The sequence below is a fragment of the Molossus molossus genome, unplaced genomic scaffold (genome assembly GCF_014108415.1).
Source record: "Molossus molossus isolate mMolMol1 unplaced genomic scaffold, mMolMol1.p scaffold_m16_p_8, whole genome shotgun sequence".
In the NCBI taxonomy this organism is placed as follows: domain Eukaryota; kingdom Metazoa; phylum Chordata; class Mammalia; order Chiroptera; family Molossidae; genus Molossus; species Molossus molossus.
Window position 1 is genome coordinate 22084490 of NW_023425402.1, and position 24898 is coordinate 22109387.

Sequence of the window (24898 nt, forward strand, 5' to 3'; positions counted from 1 at the left end):
ACACTACCAGACCTCTCCACTCAGATGCTGACCTGTCATCTCCATTGCAACTGTACACAATTAAACTCATGATTTCCCCTCCCACCCCAAAATCTGTTCCTCTTCCCATCTCAATAAGTAGCCTCACCATCCATTCAGAGCTCATGCCTGGGAGTCATCCTTGACACCCACACCATCCGGGACCAAAGTTGACAAATGATGTCTTCACAACATGTGAAAGCCTCATAATCTACAGCCTGAGAAACCAAAACATAACCTACTAAACTAACCATCCCTGAAATAGATGTTTAATAGGCACATCAGTGTGATTCAGTGCCTGTTATTCTTCTAGAAGATAAATTGACTTTTTAAAACCACTTACTTAATGTATGTGGTAGTTCACTCAGAAAACAGACTCCAAAGTGGAGGTGGAGGGGAAGGAAGAACTCAACAAGTCTGATAAGTAAGACTTGCCTGTGTTCATGACTCTGGCATTGAACAGTTTCCCTGAGAATTTCAGAAGGGGCTTGGAATCAGAGTTAAGACTATATTATAACCTCAGGCCTGGAAATCTAATTCAACTCTCCAGATTTAACTATTTAACAAAATTTTTTTTCCAAAAGAAATAACTAATTTCTCCAGTGGATAGTGTTGTTTATGTCTTTCGCAAGGTCCTTGAGGGCAGGAGATGAAATGATCATTTATCAAGAGCATTCCAAAAACTACAATATATTATGGACATGCAAAGGTAAAGGGTTCATTCTATTTTGAAAGAAGTCAACAATGCCACCTATTATTTGATGGTAAGAACATTCTTTTTCACTCATTGAACTTCCCAACAAAATACGTCCCTACCTTCTGAAGCGTTAGCCTTCTGGCACGAAGCAAGGAACTTTGTCCTCTCACTAGTGAGATTTCCTCGTATGGTAATCCTCCTGCTGAGCAGGGCCACTGTGGCCTTTAAAATGCGGTGCTCCCCAGCCACCCAATTCTCTGTGAAGTTGTGAGAATATCTAAAAACAAAAAGAATAATAATAAGAAGATACATCTGTAGGCACTACTCTGAATCTTAGTAGAAATAGTAAGGCACTGAATTCCCGTAATACTCTATTCAGGAATCTATTTCTTTTGAAACTCAAACACAAAAGAGTGAACGAAGGGCACATGAATGTGAAAATTAAGAATGATACTGAGTACTGCACTGACCACCTACTATAATATGGGAATTCTAGAATCTTACAAGAGAAGCTTATTTAAGAAGTATTAATCTTTATTTATTTATTTATTTATTTATTTATTTATTTATTTATTTTTAATCCTCATCCGAGAACATTTTTCGATATTTTGTTCAGATATAGTGGGAGGGAGAGAGAGAGAGAGAAACATCGACGTGAAAGGGACACATCAAGTGACTGCCACCCACAAGACCCAACTAGGGCCGGGGACAAACTGCAACCCAGGTACATGCCCCTAGCGGACACTGAACCTGGGTCTCTCTGGACCATAGGCCGACGCTCTAACCGCTGAGCCAAACTGGCCAGGGCAGAAGTATTAATCTTTAAAACATGCTTTGTAATTTTCTCATCAAAACATCTAACATGATTTAAATAAAAATATAACATTGATTGTTAGTTCATTAGATTCCACATATGAGTGAAATCATATGGTACTTGTCTTTCTCTGACTGGCTTATTTCACTTCACCTAATGCTCTCCAGGTCCATCCATGCTGTTGCAAAGGGTAGAGACAGACTCGTAGATAGAGAGCAGGCTGACAGTTGTGGGTGGTGGGATGAGGGGCTGGGTTGGGGAGTGGGGATTGGAGGGATTAAGCCAAAAAGGAAAAACTTATGTATATGAACAACAGTGTGGTGATTGCTGGGATGGAGGGAGGTGGAGGGGAAGGAGAGTATAGAGGGGATAAATGGTAATGGAAGGAGATTTGACTTGGGTTAATGAACACACAAAACAATGTACAGATGCTGTGTTGTGAAATTATGCACCTGAAACATTTAACCAGTGTCACCTCAATAAATTCAATAAAAAGGGGAAAAATACATCATTGAAAGACCAAGAACAGTCCAGACACCAACCAGCTAAGACCTCATCTTTTTCCATCTACACGGACCCAAGCTGTCCCTCAGTACCTCAAGGGTGATCTCAGATGGAGGTCTGCATCGTGCACAGTTTCCACAGTGACGATCTCTTCCGTGGGCTTGGCACCTTCAACTCCCATCCCACTGATGATGACAACCTCATCCCCAGAGTGCCAGTCCACAGCATCTTCCAGTGCCAACACTGTGTCACCGGCAGAGGCAGCTGCTCGGAGATGGGTGACGATCACTTCTGGTAGTGAAGCTAAAGCAGTCAAAGGAAAATTTGCTTTCAGACATTTGAAAAGTTAATGCAAATATGGTATTGCTCAGCCAAAGAATCTTGTGAACAAAGAACCTGGGAAAGCAAGTTTCAGGCTTGATAATCACCAACACCTTCACTTTTTCAGGTATTTTTCAAAAATCTGTCGCATGGTAGCCATAACAGTAATCCAGGATTCAGTGACGTGGTACAAAAAAACGTAGGAATTGAAGTCTGACCTAACTTACAAGTGAATCACAGGATTGCCATGTGCTAAGCATGTTCTTTTGGGTAATAAACTCAAGAGTGGGCTTCGGTTTCGTCAGTTACAAAGCAGAAGTTAGTTAAGACCTTCTTCCTTAAGGTTTTAAGAGGATTAAATGAAATAATATTTATGAAACATGCATTTTGGACCTTGTCACGTAATAGACCCTCAATATTTGTCTTTTTTCTTCCTTTCCTATACCACTCTGTGCTTTGAGTATGTAATTTTATCACCTCTTCCTTATTCAAAATAAAAACAAGTAGCTATTAGAAGCTCATAATGAATTTCTAATCTGATGATTTCAACAACTCACTTTACAAATAGTGTTAGTGGCATTCAAAATAAAAATTACCCCAAATTGGCTGTCCTGAACCAGGGTGTTTTAAATGATCCCTTCAAACCCTAAAACTGGGTGGATCCAACATAGGATTGCTATGCAAAATTGAAGGATAACTTGTGTCTCTGAGTACCTTGGTTTCTAGAATCCACAGCATCCACCTGATCTTCTCATGCCCGTATGCGACTCCTTCACTGTCCAAAAGTCAAGAAGGTAGTCTGTCTGCCAGTTTACTCTGGCCTTTCCCAGCAAGGGTCAAGGCAAAGATTTTTTTTTCAAGATATTATTTGAAGCATTACTTCGGAAAACACAGGGCTTACTCCTAGCTCCTTCTTCTTTCCTCAGTACATTTCCTTCCTCCTTTGCAATAGATCATAATTTAACTTCAGCCCACAGCAACTTACTGTCCTCCCCTGTTGCACTAAAGTAATATAATAATACTTGAATCTCTAACTACAGAGGTGGCCAACAATAAATCATTTTCAAATTATTTTAAACTTTCCCCTTATTCATTTGTCTGAGTGAAAACGGGCACTTGTACCAATAATGCTGTCTTAGGCTTAGAAAGGTCTCTGGGTTAATGATGTAATTTCTGAAGTTTACTTGAGTGATAATTTTATCTTAAAAAACATTTATAGAGGTCAAAATTTCTAATTATAGGGCAGGTAAAAATTAAGACATAAATCATCCCAAAAGAAAATAATTTTAATTCTATTCCTTGTTTGTTTTAACCTTTGGGAACAATAAAATGAAATAAAATTTATTTACATATTTATGCATATATATGTGAATTTCTATGATTGGTTCTTCAATGTCTGCACAGAAAAATCTCTAAAGAGCATAGAAAATGTTTATCAAAGGCAAAATGCTATTAAAATCTGTGATCAATTGTTCACAATACTCAGCTTGCAACAAATACCTACTATGCACCTACAACATGAAGCTACTCATGGCAGATCCTAGAGTAGGGACAACAAAGATATTCGTCCACTAATCATTCTTAACTGAACAAATAATAAAAATCAGAGAATCTTTGAAGTGTGTTTTTAATTATTAACATAAAATAATGTCCTTTCAAATAGTGACAGAGCCTCTATGAAGCAGTAAAGATACCTCATAATTTATTCACTCTCATTGCAAAAACATGACTAAAACATCAAGCCTGCATGTATTTCTAGCTATGTAGGAGATATTGACTGGGATGACTTATCGTCATATCAAATTCAAGAATTTCAAAATAATTATAATCATCAGCTGAGCTAGAGTCTCTGCATCTAACCTGTATTCTTCTGGCTATTCTGTAGTTATTTTTTTTAAACTTTGCTAAGGTATTTTAATTATATCCCTTCTCGGTCGCTTAACCTGCAGTATCTGCCTACAGTCCTCAGGAGCAAAGCACCAAGTTCCCTTCTCGACTTTTAAGTCTCCAAAATTTGACTCTACTTTGTGGTCTCTGACTCCCTTAGTCCCAATTCCAGGAAGCCCAGTCTCATTACCTCTTCTCACTTAACAATTTCTATCTCCCTCTATCCCGTTGCCCACTCTGTGCCTTCCACCTGTGTGCCTAGCCTTCTTCACATCATCCATCCTTCCCAAACACAGCTCATGCCCCTCCTCTTCCACTGGATTTCACCAGCACTTCAGCCCCTGCTGATGTCCACCTCCTCCTATAGACATTACGGTGCTGTGGGGTCTTACTTGGTCTGTGAACACCTGAGATTTAGGCATGCCCGAGCATGTCTGGCTAGTCTATGTGCCATTTGTGTGAGTGGCTTTAACATGGGAGAAGATGCCTCTACAAGGGGAAGTTGAGAAAAAAAGATGACAGAGACAGTATGGGATCTGTCTCCGATATGGGTTCTCTCTCCTCACCACATGGACCACTGAATCTGAAGAAAGAAACTAAAGGAACTTTCCAGATGGGTTTTGCACCCGATGCTCCTCTGTTGGGACTCTTTATCAACTCACTCTGCCTCATTCTTCAGAATAATGTTAAACTAGAGTCCTCAGAAAGGCCTCTGAGACCTCCTTAGTCAAACCCTGCCATCACCATTTTCCTCTCCTTTCCAGAACTTAACACACTGCAATTTCACATCTGTTACTGTAATTCTCTGTTTTTCTTCCCTGTCAAACAGGACAGGAGGAGTTATATTTGCTCACAATAATAGCACCAATGCCTCTCTAGTGTCTCCATGTAATAGATGTCCAATAAATATATACTGAATGAGGAAAATCATGACCGAGTCATGGAGAAACCCGCACTCCAAAGTTTTGGTGTCCAGGTGATTAGGTAGGACCCTGAGTGGCAGAGAGAAGAGGTCACCATGCTTCATCGTGGGACACAGCACACTGCTACCCCTTGGGGTTTGAACACCTGGGCAGCAATGAAGTCCTGTGCCCTTGGCACACCCTGTGTTCAGTACTCTCACGGCAGGTATCAGTCACAGGGCCTGGGACGAGGCAGCCCCTAGCACTTTCCTAAATGGAAGACAATGACCAAAACAGTCCAGCTAGGGGGGAAAGTGCATCAAAGATGCCTCATGGCAACTGTGGCAGACAGACTAGTGCATGAACTCATGGTATTTGTCATGAGAACACCTACAACAGCAGACCGGAAAAGGGCTGGAGGTTCCGTGAGAGTTGGGGGAGGAAGGCAGTAAAATTGCTGTGGTCACTACTGAGAGGCCTGGGGAGATTCAAGTTATATAACCCATGGTCCACAACATAGTTCAGTACTAAATTATTCTGTAATTATTACAGTGCATGTGCTTATCCCCCCACCTGGATAGTTAGCACCTCGAATGCAGGGCTACTACCTTATGTTCCTCTTATATATGTCACAATTCCTAACATGGTCCTGGGCTCGTGATTAGGTTCAATCCATAGTGATTTCAATTAACTATTTTGAATATTGCCCTCTGGACATTTATTTGCAAATCTCTATCTAATATACACCTAAATGAGTATATAATATCTAATACATAAAAATTACAGCAAAAGCATTTATTAAGAACTTAAAATAGCCCTGGCCGGTTTGGCTCAGCGGTTAGAGCGCCCGCTTGCGGTCCGGAGAGGCCCGGGTTCGGTTCCCGCTAAGGGCATGTACCTTGGTTGCAGTTTGTCCCCGGCCCTGGTTGGTCGTGCGGGTGGCAGCCACTCGATGTGTCCCTTTCACATCGATGTTTCTCACTCTCTCTCTTCCTCTCTCTCCCTCCCACTCTGTCTGTACAAAAAATGGAAAAAAAAAAAAAAAAAAAAAGAACTTAAAATAAACCAACCTATGCCAGTAGTTTTACTCTAAAGCAAGAATTGTTTCTATTGTTGTTTTTCTTTTGACAGATCATCCAGATTAGAAAGTTAAGATGCTTCAAGGACAAGATCACACGGCAATGAGATGTCAGCACCCAGTTCTGAAACTGGGTCTCCTGAACCCAGAACCAAATAACTGGACACATAATGGAATTCCTGGCCTCTAGAAATATCAATAAATTATCTGTATCCAATCATCTCTGATACTCAAAAAATTACATTTCTTACTTCATACATGTTATTTAAATGCCACACAAAGTGGACCGACTGCTCTGATGAAGAAGGCATGCACACGTCTCAAACATGACTCATTTCACTTCATACAACTTTTAAGAAACCCAGGTTGGGTGGTGCCTTCCTTTCCCTGCCACAAATCAAAAAACATAAGAACATAGTTTAAAAAGCTCAATCATTTATGAATATATTTAAATGAAAAAGAGTTATGCTCCCAACTTGTAATTTAATACAATATTTAACCACTTAGGGCTTTCAACATTGACCTGTTAACCAACAAACTATTCATTTACTCCCACTAATAACTTCTACTCATAATTGTATTTCCTACAAATTATTGTTCAAGCATTTCAGTGCCATTCACCCATAATTACATAGTCTGAGAACCATCTTACCAAATGGACATGAAGAGAAAGAAAACCACCTTTGTAGGTTAACACACTTTAAAATAACTAATTGTCCTTTATTTATTTTGTAGGACCTCAGTCTTTATCCCAAGTGAATAACTGCAAAATAATTTAGGAGAGAGAGAATCATTTCATCAAAATAATGTTTGTATCAGAATAGAAATCTAAATGAACTCACACAAAAAAACTAGAAATAGTTTTCTCAAGTATATGCAAATTATTTCCTCCTTATTTCTGCATGTAGCTTTACCATTATCCATAATAAAATAATGAAAGCTTTTTTTCCCTCTGTGTAGATAAATATCTTCCAAGAACTGGGAAAACAGATGAAAAGGGAACAGAGTCGCCATCTTCCAGGTCCATGGCCAGTACAAGAAACAGACAAATGTCACAAATGTATCATGTAAGTGTTGAGTCAAAGCGATGCCCAGGGTATGCTGGTACGCAGACATAGAGCACCTCACTCATGCAAGAGAAGGGGTTTTTTCTGAAAATGATATACAGAAGAGATGATAACTGAGTTGGGTCTTGAAGGATAATCCATAGTGAACCAGGTGACAAAATTGGCAGAGCACTCTAGGCAAAGGCAATGGTGTATACAACAGTGGCCAACATGACACATTCGAATAGCTGCTACAAGGTGGCATGGCCTGATTGCAAGCACATGGAAAAAATGGGGACCTGATGAGAGTCAGCAAAGGTGCACGTGGAGGGGTAGCAGGAGCCACCCAGGAAGGGCCTCACAGGCTCTCCCAAAGAACTTAGAGTTTATTCCAAATGTGACTGGGAAACCATCAAAGAAATATGTGAGATAAGAAATGATACTATTGTGTGACTAGCAATATTTTAAGACTAGTGATATCAAACTGAGGGAAGAGAAGCCTTAGTGAGAAAACATATTTACTGCACATTGGGGAGAATGAGGAAAACATCTGAGTCAAGTCCTAAGATGAGCAAGAGCCAAGTGGGAGCTTAATGTGTTCTAGCAACTGAATGGAGATCAGATGAATGAGATGGCATGGTATGACTGGAAAAATTACACAAGACCTTGTTGGCCTGTTTTAACAAACTTGAAAAATCATATTCAAGATAGTTAAATGATCGAATTTATTTTCCGAAAGGTAATTCTGGATTGTTGAGATTGCAGGAAAGTGAATGAAATTAAGAAGACTATGTAGAAGGCTAATGAAGTAGTTCAAACAAAAAGGTTTGGAAGTTTGAGTAAGAGTTGCACAATAGATCTGGAAAGAAGTGTAAAAATTTGAAATTCCTTCTGGATAATCAAGACAACTGAGAGAGTCAATCTAGAGGTAAGAAAGAACATGTCGATGATATCTCAACTGAATCACATTGGAAGGTAAACAGAAATACTTGGGGAAAAAATAATAAATCCATTCAATAAATATTTATTGAGCACCTATTTTGTGCCATATGCCATTTGCTATTTGAGGTACTATGAATACAGTAGTGAGCAAAACAGTGAAAAATTCTTGCCATGCCCTGGCCGATTTGGCTCAGTGGTTAGAGCATTGGCCCGTGGACCAGAGAGTCCCAAGTTTGGTTCCCGCTAAGGGCATGTATCTCGATTGCAGTTTGTCCCCAGCCCTGGTTGGAGTCGTGTGGGTGGCTGCCACTCACTGTGTCTCTCTCACATTGATGTTTCTCTCTCTCTCTTCCTCCCTCCCTCTCTCCTTCCCACTCTATCTGAAGTTAAATGCAAAAGTGTCCTCGGGTGAGGATTAAAAAAAAAACAAAAATCCTTGCCATTATGTAGTTTATATTCTAGACATAGTAAGCTTTAAATGACTATTTTTAAACAGGTTATATTTTAGCTATTGAAGAGAATATCTCTTCTGGAGCTCAGAGAAAGGTCCAAGGTTAGATATATAAAGGAATATATAAATAGAGGTACTCCATGGGAATTGATGGGATTATGTGGAAGAAGTATGCAGTTATAAATGCAGAGTACCTGAGACCAAACCCAGGGGAACATGGTCATTTGAAGATTGGGTAGATGAGAAAAAATCCTAAGAAGAGCCGTAGAAGGAAGAAAACCAAAGGATGAGGATATACACTTACCCATAATTAAACAAAAGAATACAGTAAAGAGAAAATCTTAGCCCTCCTTGCAACTGCTTGGGGACTCATTCCTCCCCATCTCTTTATCATTATTATTATTTGTTTTTGTCATTGTTAGGGTCTGGGCATCCTGCCCAACATCTCTTGTACTAGAGTCCTATTCCTCACTGTTTATTTCAACCCTTTGCCAGTAAAAGGTAAGGTGCACAGTAGCATGATATGACCTTTGAGGGAAAAGAGATGGGGAGAAAATCCTGCCCTTCTACTATTTTTCATTTCCCTCTTCCTTCCACTGGCTCCTGGCCCAAATCCTGTGACCATATACTATCTCTAACACCAGTAGGAGGTGGTAACCAGAGCAATGAGAGAAATATTGACTACTGTTCATTACTCCACTTTTATTTAAGCTGACTCTCTCTCTGCTCCAGAGCCCACACTGTGCCGGAGCCCACAGCTAAGCCACAAAAGCCACCTATAGGGCAGAGGGACGAAGATACCTTCTGTTACTATTCCTCAATAAAAAATAAATTGAGATAGGAGAGATCAAATGGAGAGAAATGTGTCCTTAGAATCCCATATTAGAAATGGACATACCTCTCCATACAACTAGTCTAATACTCAGGGGTCAGCAGCTCTACCTCCATTAACATTATACAGCAAGAAGATTTAGGTGAAAGTGACTTTTGAGGGCTCACTTAGTTCCTTAACCACAAGGTTTATCAGCATTTCTTTGAGAAAAAATGTATTCCAGTTCTGAATAACCAACTTACAAGGGAACTCTTTGAACCCAAACCATTTGTGAATTGGAGACGATCCAATTTACTAAACTTCAGAAGAGAAGACTGTAACATTAGCATTAATAGAAGACTATCTGGCAGACCAAAGAGATGGAACGGGGGCATTTTTCCCTCTGCCCTTGAGAACCACTTGCTGTGAAGGCTCCCTTGGATGAAAAGAAAACCTGGCGGGGGAATTCTGCATGAGCCTTTGTGTGCCTGTGAGCCTCTGTGTCATTGCTGGGTAATCTCTGGTGGTACCACGTGAGCAGGGAACATGTGTCTGCAGGAGGAAGAAGGCGACCAGAGAAAACCTCTAAGTGTGCAGCTCAGGCTGTACCTACAGTTGCTCAGCAAACATTTCTACACTGTGATGAACAGGGATGGGGCACAAAGTCTGTTTCCAGTGCTGAGAAGTGTACTATTCTTTTGGCATAAAGGTTTAGACCAAGGCTATTTGGGTGGTACAATGAGCCATACTTTGATTGAAGGCCTTTTCTAGAGGTATGAAAGAAAGGCTAACTTTTATTTCTACTCCATCTGAGCTTTACTGTTGCCACTGTGACTAAAAGAAATGACTGAGAAGAGTCAAAAGATGAGGCTCCAAATACCCAGGAAATATTGCATTGTAAGTTAAATAAAACCTCTGAAACACAGGTCCTAGTCAACAAATGCCATTTCTTGGTCCTACAGAACTATAGTGAAAAGTTCTTTACTTAGAAGTGCAAAATCTACTTGGTCAGAGCTCAAGTAGAATGCCCTTAATACCCACCTCTATGCAGTGTCCAAAATATATATAAAAATTTAGATACATTCATGACTTGATAATCATCACTATGATCTGTTTTGGAGTGGAGGGGACAGTGAAGAGAAAAAGGGCTAATATTTAATAAAATAATTTATTTTTAGAAAAGCAATAAGTGTATAATGTTTAAAATAAAAATGTAAACAAGCAAAAAGAAGACAATAAAATCATCCACAATCTTAATGCAACACATTAATATTTGTCATTCCTGTCCTTTTCCTGTTGGCAAAATTTCATATATAAACAGCTGCTATAATTTCGTACATACTATTTTTATAAATTCTCTTAATATAGTAGAAACACCCTTCAGCTGTGTTATATATTATTTAACATCATGGTATCACAGTATCCCATTTAAAATGTATATTTTATATACGAATCCCTTATTTATTCACATTCAGTTTTTTCTATAATTTTGCTCTCATACACAATACAAATGTGAACATACCTGAGCATAATCTGTATGCATACTCATGATCAGCTCCTTAGAATAAATTCCTAAAAGCAGCATTGCTATATCAAGGCATACACCTAGTTTTAAGTCTTTAGATATAATTACCAAATGTTCTCACAGAAAGACTGAAAGTAATTCTACAATCTCAAGCAGCATATTTTAGTACCAATCCATCTGACTCTCTGCTATTTTTTTTTTTTTTTTAGTTTTGGCCAATTTAATTGTTAAGAAAAAAAAACACTTTTTTTTTAATCTTTATTGTTGAAAGTATGACAGATGTCCCCCCAACTTTCCCCGACACTTTTGTTTTAATTTTTATTTTGTTGATTCTTAATGAGGAGAAGCTAGGAGAAAACGCATGAAAACAAAAAACAATCCTCACTTGTGAACATAGAATGTTCCCAAGCCCTGTCCATATGCCTTCATATTGACTGGACATTTGCATCAATTATACTGATATCTGTCTACCTCCTTTGCCAGATCTTCAACTTGTCCTAAAAAATTCTTTATTTATAAAAGACATTCAGCCCAGCCAGTGTGGCTCAGTGGTTGAGCATCAACCCATGCACCAGGAGATCGCCAGTTCGATTCCCAGTCAGGGCACATGTCCAGGTTCTGGGCCAGGTCCCCAGTGGGAAGCATGCAGGAGGTGGCCTGTTGATGTTCTTTTTCATCCATGTTTCTATCTTTCTCTCCCTCTCCTTTCCTCTCTCTAAAAATCAATAAAGAAAAAGAAATTTTTTTAAAGATATTCATCTATACCTGTATCAAATAAAAATTTAGTGTATGATGACAGTAACATTTAAAATTCTCAGGGATATGTTGTTGTACTAGCTTTCTATTGCTGCTATAATAAATTACCACAAAATTGTTGTCTGAAAACAACACAAACATACCAGCTTCTAGTTGTGGAGGTTAGGATTCTGAACCTGGTCTCCCTGAGCTAAATCTTGGGGTTGGCAGTCTGCTTCCTTCTGAAGGCTTCCTCCTTTCATCTTTCTCATCTTCTGTTCCTTGGCTCTCACTCCTATTCCTTGGCTTGTGTGGGCCTCCTCCTGCCTCTGCTTCCTTCCTCACATCACCTTCTTTCTGACGGACTCCTTTGTGTCCTTCCGATAAGGACCAATGTGATTACATTGGGTCCACCTGGATAATCCAGGATACTCTCCCCATTTCAAGATCTTCACTTACTCACAACTGCAAAGTCCCTTTTGCTAACTAAGGCAAACGTCATGGGCTCCAGAAATTTGGACGTGAACACATTTGGGACCATTTCCCAGGCTATCACAATTGCATTGTTGAATAGTGTTGAGAAAATTGATGAGCCATCTGGGGAAAAAAAGGATAACTCACACATACACTAGATCAAAATAAATCCTAGATGGATTAAAGTAGGGCCTGGCAAACATTTATGTAAAGAGCTAGACAGCGAATACTTTTGAGTTAGCAGGACTAGGGGTCTCTGCCGCAACACTCAGCTCTGCCAGGGCAGCATGAAGCTGCTATAGATATCATAGATAAGACCTAAGCAAATGATCAGGGCTGGGCTTCAATAAAACTTTATTTACAAAAATTGTCAATGGGCCAGATGTGGCTCGTGGCCCATAGTTTCCTGACTGGATTAAAGACATGAATGTGAAATTTAAAAAGAGAGAGAACTCTCTCTCTCTCTCTCTTCCTCTCTCTCCCTCCCACTCTATCTGTACAAAAAATGGAAAACTGTCCTCAGGTGAGGAAGAAAAAAAATAAAATAAAATAAAATAAAAAGAGAGAGAGAGAAAAACAATAAAAACACCAGTAAACAAGTAACTTTGCATATAATTTTTATATGGAGATGAGTTTTCTAAATGTGAAATCAAAGGCAGAAACCATAAAGGAAAATACTTGTAGATTTGCCATAATAGAGATCAGAAAATACCATAAAAATACGGAAGGTGAATAGCAAACTGGGAAAGAAATGGGCTCTTTGTGCCCCATCAAGGATGTTACAAAGGGAGCCATCAAGAATAAAGGCCCACCCTGGATCCCAAAATTACCTGGAAAAGTTCAAGTTGAGAAGAATTCCAGAAAATTGAAAGGAGTGTCTTCTGTCTTTCTGCCAAAGTAAATACCAGTTATGTGTACGCAAAGCAGAAATAAGCTTGTGTGAATTTTAAACCTATAAAGAGGTTGGAATGAATATGAGTTACCTCCCCTTCTGGGCCCCAGTTTTAACATCTGTAAAATGAAAGTAATAATCCCAGTCTTTCCTGCTTCACAGTGTTGCTGTGGGTTAAATGAGAGAAAAGAATGGGAAGAAGCTTTGAAAATTATAAAGTGCCAGAATCCAGGTAAAATCCAATTTTAACAAATACTGACTATAATGCCCAATTCAATGATACTCCTTCTCCATGACCAGGCTGAAAGCAATGCTATTAATAGTATTGCTTTGATGATATAGATGGAAGAATTCTCTTTGAAGGAAAAATCACAAGCTCCTGCCTATGTAGCAGTCCATTCACTTAACAGAGTTGAATTTCTTTTGGTGCCCAAAAGTGTAAAAAAATGTCGAATCTAGGCTATATTAACCATTTAATAAACTAAAAGAAGGTTATGGAGACCTGGAGCATCACAGCGGAGGGAGTGAATAAAAAGGCAGGATGTATAGGCAGAGACCTACTTCAGACAGGTCATTATAATCATGTTAGAAGATTTTAACTTTATCCTAGGAACAATCGGAAGCCACTGAAAAGTTTTGAGCAAAGGCATGACATAAACAGTTCAGTGTTTTTCAAAGATCACCTCGGCTACAGGGTAAAGAACAAATCGGAGAGGAACAAAAATGGGGACTATAAAAGATAAATAAAAAGCTTAAACAACAGTCAGATAGAAGTTGATGGTATCATGAACTAACGTGATAGTAATGGAGATGGAGAGAAGTCAATGGGCTCCTGAGTCATCCAAGAATTAAAACCAAGACGTGGCGATGGACACAGTACAGGGAACAAAGAGGATATCAGAACTGACAACCAGGTTTCTGGCTGACAGATACAGTGGAAAATAATACACACCATCTCATCTTTAGAGTATTAAGGAAGCAGGTTCATTAAATCAAAATTGTAAGCCTACTAACATGGTAATACCTAACATAGTTGTGCCATGCCTATCATTGGGCTAAGTACTTGACATGTTTTATTTTATTTAAACCACATTACAACTCCATAAGAAAGGTTTTAGAATCGGCTTCATTCTGTAGATATGAAACCTGAGACACTGAAGAGTTGAGTTTTTCAAGATCTACCAGCTAGTTAGCAGTAGAATCATATCTGAACACAAGTGGCCTACTTCCTCTAAACTCAACCAGGAGAAGATGACTGAACAAGGTCAAGCTCATCGGGAGAAAATGGTGGATGTGAGCCAAGATCCTCATGTCCTAGCAGAAAAGTAAACTATAGAAATCTTGAGAGGAAGAGATGAATCTTAGACCTAGTTATTCCCCCTTGGGAAGCTTTGTGTCAAGATAAGAGATCTGATATCCTTGTGGATTATGTGTCCAAGATACGATTCAGAGTCATTTATAGAAAACGGGATCCACATTAGTGACTGCGATGGTTAATTTTATGTGTCAGCTTCACTAAGCTATAGGGTACCTGGACATTGGGTAAACATTATTCTGGGTATGTCTGTGAAGGCATTTCTGTCTGAGATTAACATTTGAATCCATAGACTGAGTAAAGTAGAGTGCTCTCCCTAAGGTGGGTGGACCTCATAAAATCCACTGAAGTCTTGAGAAGGACAAAGAGCTGAGTATGAGGGAACTCCTGTTTGAACCATTTCCCTGGTCACAGTAGCAGTTTCAGTGAGGAGCTTCATCACCCAAACAGGGCTGAAGTTAGTCCTGCGGCTTCTGCTCAAGTGTTTAATTTTGTTATGCGCACAACAAATATTTCTTAAAAGACTACTCTGAGTCTAGGCATTGTTGTAGGACATAGAGATGTAAATGAAAACCAGAAAAATCTCTGTCCTCATGATGTATGTATTCTACTGGAGGAGACACAAGAATATGTACAATACTATAATAAATAAGTGTATATAATATGTTATTGTTAAGGGTTAAGGGATACAAAGGAAGGATATACAATGTTAGCAGAAGGAATGTTGGAATTCGCTCAGACCAAAGAGCCGTTGGAAAAGCCACCTTTTCACCTGGAGCTACAATGGCCCGTTTCTGCCTCCATGAGGAGAGAGCTGGATTGAAGATGAAGCCATGTCAGGGGAAAGCAGAACCAAGAGGTGAAGAGAAACAAAGTTTTAATGACGTCACTGAAGCACCTGCACTCAGTTGTGCCTCAAGTTTTTTTCAGTTAAATGAGGCAATAAATGTCCTTATTTTTGGTTTGAATTGGGTTTTCTGTCACTTGCAACCAAAAAAGACCTGACGAATACCAACACTTTCAGACATATATAGAAACAAAGTATCTTACAATGTGTTTCTAAGTGGGGATTCTGCTGTACTTGGGAGTATTGAATAGCTAGAACTCATTTCTAATTAGCAGAATACATTTACATGTAAACACCTAAAATCCTAAGGGCCTTAAAAACAGCACCTTCACCTTAATGTGTCTAAACATTATAGCATTATTTAGACGTTTAGTTTAAGGAACCCTTTTTATAGATTGTTCCAAGGTCACTCTTGCCCAGATTAAGTAATTACAAATTCTAAGTTATCGTGCTTTAAAAAATCAATTAGATTTTACCAGATACGTTTCTGCCATTGTACATAGAATTGTTATATATTGGACATTTTGTTTTTGTTATTTATTTATTTATTTATTTATTTATTTATTTATTTATTTTTGTTACAGATGTTTCTTTTTCCCCCAGTGATACCCCCCTCCCACTCCCTCCCCACCCTATCCCCAGCTTTGTTGTCCATGTCCCTTGTTCATGCATACATGAGTATAAGTTCTGTGGTTTATCTCTCCCCCACCCCCTCTTCAGGGGATTGTCAGCCTGTACCCCACTTCCACTTCTCTGGGACTACCCTGTTCCTCAGACTGTTATGTTCATTATATTCCACAAATAAGTGAGATCATGTGATATTTGTCTTTCCCTGCTTGACTTATTTCACTTAAGATAATACTTTCCAGGTCCCTCCATGTCGTCTCAAAGGATAAGAGATCTTTCTTTCTTACAGCTGCATAGTACTCCATTGTGTATAAGTACCACTTCTTTCTTATCCATTTGTCTACTGATGGACATTTGGGCTGTTTCCAGATCTTAGCTATTGTAAATAGTGCTGCTATGAACATGGGGGTACATATATTCTTCCTGATTGGTGTTTCAGGCTTCTTAGGGTATATTCCTAGAAGTGGGATCACTGGGTCAAATGGCAGTTCAATTTTTAATTTTTTGAGGTAACACCATATTGTTTTCCATAGTGGCTGCAACAGTCTGCATTCCCACCAGCAGTGTACATTTTTGAAGCATTATTAGATGTAACTGATAAGATTTCCACCTTATTGTTTGTTGATAGTGTTGGTTAGGTCTGAGGAACATTAGTTAAGAACTGATTCTCATCTGCTCTGAACTAAGAACCATGGACACAGGCATTAGCCTTCCTACCATGCTGAGGGTTTCAAGTACACTAGAACCACACTCTCTAGTGCTAACTCAACTGCTTGTTTAGGATCTGCCCCAGCATGCCAGCTGAACAGAAAAACCTTACACTGTACTGAAGACCATTTCAATTTAAGATTACAGAAAGCAACGAATATATTTTGAATTTTCCCTATCCTTCTTCCTCTATTCCTCCCCTTAATTTCATCTTCCTTCCTTCCTACCCCTAAATCACATAATATAAAATAAAACACACACAAATAAAACAAACAATAAAATCAACAGCTGCTCTCCTTTTCAACACAACATTCAGAGAGGCAGCAAACTGTCAAGCAGGACTTCTTCCTCCCCAAACCAACCAAGAGGACCCGAGCAGGGAACAAAGTGATAATAAGTATCCCTCCTTGTAAGTGAGCCATGAACAGTGACAGCAGAGACATTTCCTTGGGGCTAATTAAAAGGGGGCTAATCTAACTTCCATCACACCAACCCTGGACAGACAGACCCCACCTCAGGCTAGATGAGTGACAGAGAGGAGATTCCAAAGGATGCTCAGTGATGAGGATGAATCTCCAGCCTAGGTGACCTGGTCTTTCCTATAGAGGGATGTCTGAGAGTACTTCTCTCCATTTAAGCAAAAAAAGGGCCTCAAATGTACCTATCATAGAGTTGCCTGCAAGAAGGGGAACTGGCTTCTTTCTCAGTTCAGGCAGAATGTCTGTGTTAGCAGCATGTTTGCTAGGCTGCCCACGCCTACCTGAGCAGGGGAAAGCAGAATGAGAGAGGGAGCCATGCACAGAAAAGGGTTTTGAGTAGAACATCTTTGGTGTGGAAAGATTTGTAAGTTCCCTCTCACGTGGATTCTGAGGAAGGCAGCTTGGCTTGAGCAAACTTTCTGATACTCCACCTACTCCACCCACAACCAGCCCCAAGGTCGAAGTTAAGGGGATGGCAAACCCAGGTGAGACTTTCACAATGGGACACAGTGAGAAGGTCTCCTACTCAGCACCGATGATCTCAAGCAGGAATCTCCGGAGGCAATAATGCCCAGCAGGTGCTACCATTGCACAGTTCAGTAAAAGTCTTGTTAACCTTCTTGCCTTCCCCTCTTCTGCCTGTCCCAACATGGAGAGGATGTAAAATAAAAAAACGAGAATAAGAGTGAAGGAGAGGCCATGCCCCTGCTGCGGCAAGGGCCTCGAATGGAAGGAAGGAAAGAAACTTTAAACGAGTTGGAGATGGACCTTTCAACCGGATGAATTAAGACTGTCCTTCTTGATATCTAACATCAACTGGAAACCTATGGTGCCTGAGGTGTGGCAAAAGGACAGGGCAAAAAGATCCATCAGAATGTGGATTGATATGGTGATCAGAGAAAAATAAAGTCTGTTCCGAGTCAGCGTCTGTCTAGAAGGTCTGAGTCTCGAAAGCAGTCCTAAAAATGCACTTCTCCCATATGCATAGCCTTATGGCCAATTCACACACCAAGTTTCCTGTGAAGTTTTTGTGTCAAAAAGTGCCAGGGGAAGGCAAAGAACCTCTGCAATATTGAGGAAATACAAGATCCCTGAAGAGAAAGAAGAAAAATTATAGCATATACTAGAAAATTAGATTCCATAAGATCCTGTGATAGTTTTTAAATGTGGGGTAACATTGGGAGGGGATGTCTAAACAGAGCAAAAGCTTTCAACTATACACACACACACACACACACACACACACACTTTTTTTTTATTTTTTACCTCTTCTGCTATTTGATAAGACCCTTCTGTGTTCTGGGTTCTATTCTAGGAACTTAACAGGCATTTTTGTTTGCCTGATTTCACCCACCTGTTTTATTCGGCCGGCGTGCAGCCTAAATGACAAATGATTTCAACTTTACACATTGAGCCTGTACAACACTAAATATTATACCAGTATAGTTGAGTATTTCTGCCTATGGGCTTCAATCACTTTGGGATCTCAAGAAACTAAACCAGAAGTCAAAAGTCTAAGAATTGAGTTTAATTAGCTTAGACAACAACTATGGTTTTGTCTGCCGATCAACACTCTTTATGGGATGGTTACCTTCCTTTCTTTTGGTAAACAGCTCCCCAGAGGAAATACTCATGAAAACACAGAAACACACCAGCGCACTACACCTCCACCCTGGGCTCTCTGGTCAGGGCAGAGTTGCATCTTCTCAGGTGGCCTTGTGCCTTGAGGGTTGGTAAAGTGATTTGAGCTGGAACAGTCACAGTGCCCATCTCCCTGGGCACCATGTGCAGTGCTAAGCCTGGTAGGTAAACTCAGCTAGGCTGGTGAGGCCTGCCTTGGTTTCTTTTGGAACTCATGATAGAACACAGAACTCTGTTCACTGGTGGTGGAGAACCAAAGTCTACGTGGAACCAGGAAATGCAGTGGCCACAGGGACCACGTTGTTAAGGAGTAGGAACTAGTGAAGTCAACACATGCAGCAAGACCCAGAAGTGAGAGATGGAGTCCTGAAGGCATTTGGATCCCTGGAGACAGACAAGTCCAAGGCCAGTTGCCTTCTCACCCATCCTGCAGTTTGATCCAGAGCTCATAAATTTGGGGTTTTGTCTAAGTTTGTTTGCACTGGGTTTTCATCCCTTAAAACCAAATCATTTAATTGTAAAGGCACATAGAAAAATGCCATGCTACAGCTGTGGTTTATATTTCAGTCCAAAGGAGTGAGAGACATAAGGAAAGAAAGACCCACTGTCTAGAAGAAATGGATAAAGAGCAGGAGCAAGAGGAGATGTTCTGGATGTAAAAGAGACAGGACTAGAAATGATCGATAGGTGACAAAGACCAGAGATCTGAAAACATATTGTCAAATACAGAGGAACTGTTATAAGATGAAAAAGAGCCTGGAAATTTTCATCTCACATCAAAAAACAGACGAGAGGAAATGTCCTCAAGCTCCATCAGTCCTGGGGAAATAAGGAATCAATCACACACAGAGAGGTCTCGATCTCCCTGAAGTGTCTACATGTTGCAGTTAAAGAGGATGAGCTAGTCGAGTGGCTTTTAATCACTATTTTAGCAATGGAATTATTTCCTTCCAATGAAACAGTACATGGAACACAGATATAGACTAGAGATAAAAGCAATAAATTGATGATTCAAGCAATTTCAACCTGATTGCTGGGTCCCCAAATACTTCATTATTTGGGAAACTCCTGAAGCTCCCCCTGGAAACCGTTGGATTTGGGGGAGCACAGTATGGAAACCACTGACCAGGAACACCCTCCTGCACACATGTCTACACCATGCCCACAATGCTGTGTTCAAGACAGCCTGGACCCTGTAGGCAACTACAATAACAGTGCCACATATTGTCATTTTAAAAAGCATGCAATTGGAACACAAATACTTGGTATTTTTAAGAGGAAAATAAATCATATTTAAACATATTTCTTTAGACTACATTTTCCCAGTGTATTCGTACCAAATTCTCCTGTTCGTAATAATGGCACTAGTGTTTTCCTCAATCATGCCCCACATACTAGCTTTTCTCAGAAACTTCCATTTATATTTAATGCCCATATCTTGTAAATGTCTTGAAAAGGACAAAGACTGAGTCCATTCAAGGCCACCAGACTGTTCCTGCTCCTAAGAAACTGTCAGTAGAATTTCTCAGGGAGGAAGTAGAAATGAAGTGAGAGACATTGATAAATTTCCCTGCTGAACAATCAATAAAAGCCCCGCCATCCTGTTCAGACTCCCACTGTGGAAGCAAGGGCCGTAATTACATTGTCAAAAATTCAAGTTGCCCTGGCTGACGGCGACCCCCTTGAAAAGTGACATGTGATTGGCACTCGGTTTGGGGTGGTGAACCTGGATTGGCAGACAGAGTGGGGAAAGCAAAAGGCAAGAATGAAATTTCCTTATTGACAGGAGCTACCCAAACCCCAGACTGCCCCTCTGGGGGGACCTTAAGACCCTTTAGTCATAGTAAGTATCCAAGTGAGTAGCTGACAGAACTTCCTGAGCTATCTGAACTCCACGAGAGATTCAGAACACGCGCTGCCGCATCCACTCCCAAACCCAGAGAAAGAGAGAAAGGGCACACACACACACACACACACACACACGCATTTTTCTGCATGGAAAGAAAAACACGAAACATGCTTTCAACTCCATTTTTTCTCTTGACAGCTGAACAGCAAAGCCTGTTTGCTTAGCGATTTCAATCTACGATCAAAATCAGCCTGAGCAGAAGGGTTACAGGGGCAGCAATGAAGAATGAGATGGGAGGGAGAAGGTGGGGTAAGCTATACGCCGACCCACAGACCCATCGGTGTGATTGTCTATGACCTGAGCTGGAGTGAAATTAGTACCCATCCGTCAGCTCTTACTGTTGCATGTAAGGAATAAAATCCTGCAAAAAGCTCCATTTTTCTCAGTGGTGCTCTGCTTCTGGTTAAACTGGGGAGCGTGAAAATGATTTCCTATTGTAACCACACCCAGGAACAGTGGTTACGCACTGCTGGAAAACAGTCGCACCACCAGAGATTAAAATCCAAAGGTGTTCTTCACTAGGTGGTGGGAACAGAAGAGAAGAGGCCTGATCTCCGAAGCTCAAATCTCTCTCTTGCTTTGAAAACAGGTAGACGGAAATTAATAAGGAAAGAATGCTAGGCAGAACTGGCCCCATGCCAAATTTCAAAATAGAGCTCCCTTCCCCCCCAAAAAAGAAAATGAGATCATTGGCACTGGGTACCCAGTGCTTTGGGAGGGGAAAAAAAAAAGACTATAATCAAAGGAGACATAACTAACATTGCTTGAGTGTTAGCAAGTGCAAGGCACATCAGAGCAGCTCAGGAGCAGTCAGTCTGTGAGGTGAAGATTGTTTTCCTGGTTTTATAGAAATTAATTCGCCCAAGGTCACAGCTGATCAGTGGCAGACCTGCACTGATTTGTCATTTCAAAACTATTAACTACTAAACACAGTACCTCTTCATGTACAGTCAGTGGGCTATCAGATCAAATCACCTGGGGTTTCCACTGAAATGCACATTCCTGGGTCCACCTCAGCTCCCCCACCCACCCAGTAAGACTCTGGAGGGGAGACCCAGAAATATGCATTGTAAAAATCTTCTTGAGAAATGTCTTCTATGCACTCAAGAGGGTGAATCTCCACACTACATCATCCCGGAAGCTGAGTGAACGCTGGGTCATCAGGGACCTTCGGGTGCAAAGCAGTGAATCACTCGCTGTTTTGCATACTTGACAGCCAAAGAAAATTAGTTTTTCCCTAAAGCCCCAGCATCACCAGACCCAACTCTGGCCCTGGGAAAAGGCCAGCAAAATTACGTAACGATTTTAACTATGATGTACCACCGTGCCGGAGGGGAAATCTGTTTGAGACCTCAGGTGGTGAGGGAGGGAGGTGAAGGGAGAGGATTGATGAGCCCTGGCTGGGACTGGATTCTCTGGCAGATACTGCGGGGAGGGAGTCCCTCTCCCCCAGTGGTGGGCTCTTTTCCACATCACATTCTTTCAAATGAGTGAAATGCGGCAGCATCACATCAGAGCGGAAACAGCTGGATTCCGCCTGTGTTCAGTGTGCAAGCTCTGTACTGGTAGGGCTTTGGGGAGAACAGTTACTGGTGACAACCTAACTCTGGGAATACAGGGAAGGAGAGGAAGGGGAGGGGGTGGGGGAGGTGGAAGAACAAGGAAGAAAGTGGAAATCGAGAAGCAGAGAAAGAAGCTGCGTCTACGCCCTCAATGTCCAGTAACACCACAGGGCTAAAGTAGCAACACGTTTTTGAACTTTCAGAATTCTCGAAACATAGTAAAAGCATGTACTTTGCTTTAATTGCCCCCCTGTTGATTGTAAGCAATGACACTCAGGATTTTCCTAACTTGACATCTGTTTAGACTCAAAGGCTTAGGCACAGGAGCACATTTAAAATTCAGGCCCAGAAATGTACGTTTATGAACTCTTTCCCTGATCCTTCACAACACCATGTGAAAATGAGAAGGGCTGGATTTAAAAAAAAAAAGAAAGAAAGCAGAGTTAAAGAATTAGGAGGGTTTTCATTCCTCTTCATTCCATTTCTAGCAAGAATATTATCATCTGTGTCATAGAGGACATTGGCTCTCAAACCAGAGGGTTCCTAGTAAGATTCAGGGTCCTTCAGGTGGTCTGTGGGCTGGCAGAAACATTGCCTGTACCCTCTTCTTCTCCAGCTATATTTTTTCAGTAGCAAACAGCAAAATACTGGGTGGGTATCCTAAGTCACTGTTGGACTACATCATACATTTGAAGACTGTGGCTAATGTGTGAATAGATAGAAGACTCTCATGGATCCTGGGCTACACGACTCATGTAAGTGTTGCTGATAAAGATAGAAGGAAAAAAGTCTTCCTTATTCTGAATTTCTATCCAGACAGCTACGGGTTTTTCAAACATGATAAAATTTATCCATATTGCCTAGTACTCTGGCTAGTCCATAGTCAACACTTAATAAATACTTAACAAGAAGAGTTTGCTTCCTCTCAACAGAAGCCAAAAGAGGCCACGGGCGCTTTTAGTAGACAATCACTGAGGCTCACCATTTGTCACAGACAGGGCTTGACAGAACAAATGGCAGACTACCCATAGAGTTAAATGCCCATGTCTCGAATTATTATTCTGGGACAGGTAGTGGGTTTTATTTGGTTATGGCAGCATATAAATGCCAATGTAGACAAGCTCATGTTTCCCGGAGACTGGGCACTGTCCGGAGACCATATTTTTTATCTGCTTTTGTCTCATGCTATGTAACCCAAAGTATGTAAGTATCCACTGAATGATACTTAAAGTTCATCATTTTATATTTACATTTGCCAGTTGATATTAAGAATTTTCCTGGCACAATTAGTAATTTCCTGAATCTCAAGGAAAATAAAAATGTTCAGTTTTTCAAAGTGGGATTAGATGATCAGAAGGCAAATAAAATCGGAGCAGAAACATACTGTAGCAAAACCCCTATTTTCTCCCAGAAATCCATCTACACCCAACCCATTTGAACAAGAAACCGAAGAGGAACTCTCCCTGAACCCTGTTCACAGGAGGGGAATACAGCCACAATGACAATAAAATGAAGTTGTCTCTATTTGGTTTGTGATGCTCACCAGCAGTGTGTACAGCCATCAGCATATGTGAAATAATCATATCCGTTGTTTGTACTACATTATGCTGCAATCACAAAAACAAACCTCAGTGGCTCAGGACAACACAGGCTTATTCCTCACTCACATACATGCGAGCAGTAGGTCGGCTGCAGCTGTGCCCTGGTTGTCATGATTCAGGGTCCCCAGCTCAAGGAGCACCCCCTATCTGGGACAGGCTATTCTCAAATGGAGAGAAAGGGCAAAATGACCAAAGCATCGCAATGGCTCTTAGAATTTCTACTTGGCCATTGCAGTACATCATTTCTGCTCACATTCTGTTAACCAAAGCAAGTCCATGGACGGCTAAGGCCACTCCCGGTGGGACAGCGAAGTGTGCCCCCCACATGGGGAGCCACCAAAAGCTACCTGGCGGTGGGAAGAGGTGCATCATCCTCTCACAGAAAGGGGAGCAAATAATTGAGAACTACAGTGTACTCTGCCACAGGAATCATAACAATTAATACTTCTTGTTTAGGGCATAGTGCCCACACTCTAGCTTTGTCACCTGAGCAACTAACAACCAAAGATTATGAGTAGTTGTGTCATTTTCCCCACTGCCCACATATTGGCTAGACATAGCCCTGCCTCATTTCCCCTGGTCCATCGTCCCACTCACCATGCAGGGAAAGAGTTCCATTCCTCACAGCCAGGAACTTGACACCATAAGGAAAAAAGGGGGTAGAGTGGGCACTCCCATGAAGAGTGATCTCAGCGTTGCCTTGGAAAGGCTTGTCCTCAGATCCAATCCGGAGCTCTCCACCATCAGAAACAAGGATGGCGTGTGCCCTGAGCTCAATGGCTCCTGGACCCATGAATATCAGCTTGCCTCCTAGTGACCAAAAAGAAGTTTATCAGTCCTTTCGAAAGTTCCAGTGTTTGATGACATCCTCTTTGTTTGCATTCTTTTGTAGAAGCACAGGAGAGGAAATCAAAGACACAGAAGCACTATATGACCAAGCCAGCTTAGGTTAGTCATCACTATTCATTGCTGTTTTATTTATATTGTTTTTAATGACAATAACCTAAATGTCCTGCAACAATTTAGGACTAGTTAAATAAGTCATGAAAAAGTCACCATTTTTACCATCTAGCAGCAGATAAAAATTAAGTTGTAAAAAAAACTGGGCAATG

The 24898-nt window shown here is 40.7% G+C and overlaps 1 protein-coding gene across 1 annotated transcript in view; it reads right to left on the reverse strand.

Moving 5' to 3' along the window:
* PKHD1 (PKHD1 ciliary IPT domain containing fibrocystin/polyductin) overlaps nucleotides 1-24898 on the reverse strand; it is a 471475-nt gene that overhangs the window by 296958 nt on the left and 149619 nt on the right. The window contains exons 36-38 of the mRNA XM_036248838.1: nucleotides 24384-24596; nucleotides 2126-2336; nucleotides 835-992 (exon numbers count right to left, since the gene is read on the reverse strand). Coding sequence (XP_036104731.1) covers nucleotides 835-992; nucleotides 2126-2336; nucleotides 24384-24596 — 582 coding nt within the window. The remainder of the gene's footprint in view (nucleotides 1-834; nucleotides 993-2125; nucleotides 2337-24383; nucleotides 24597-24898) is intronic.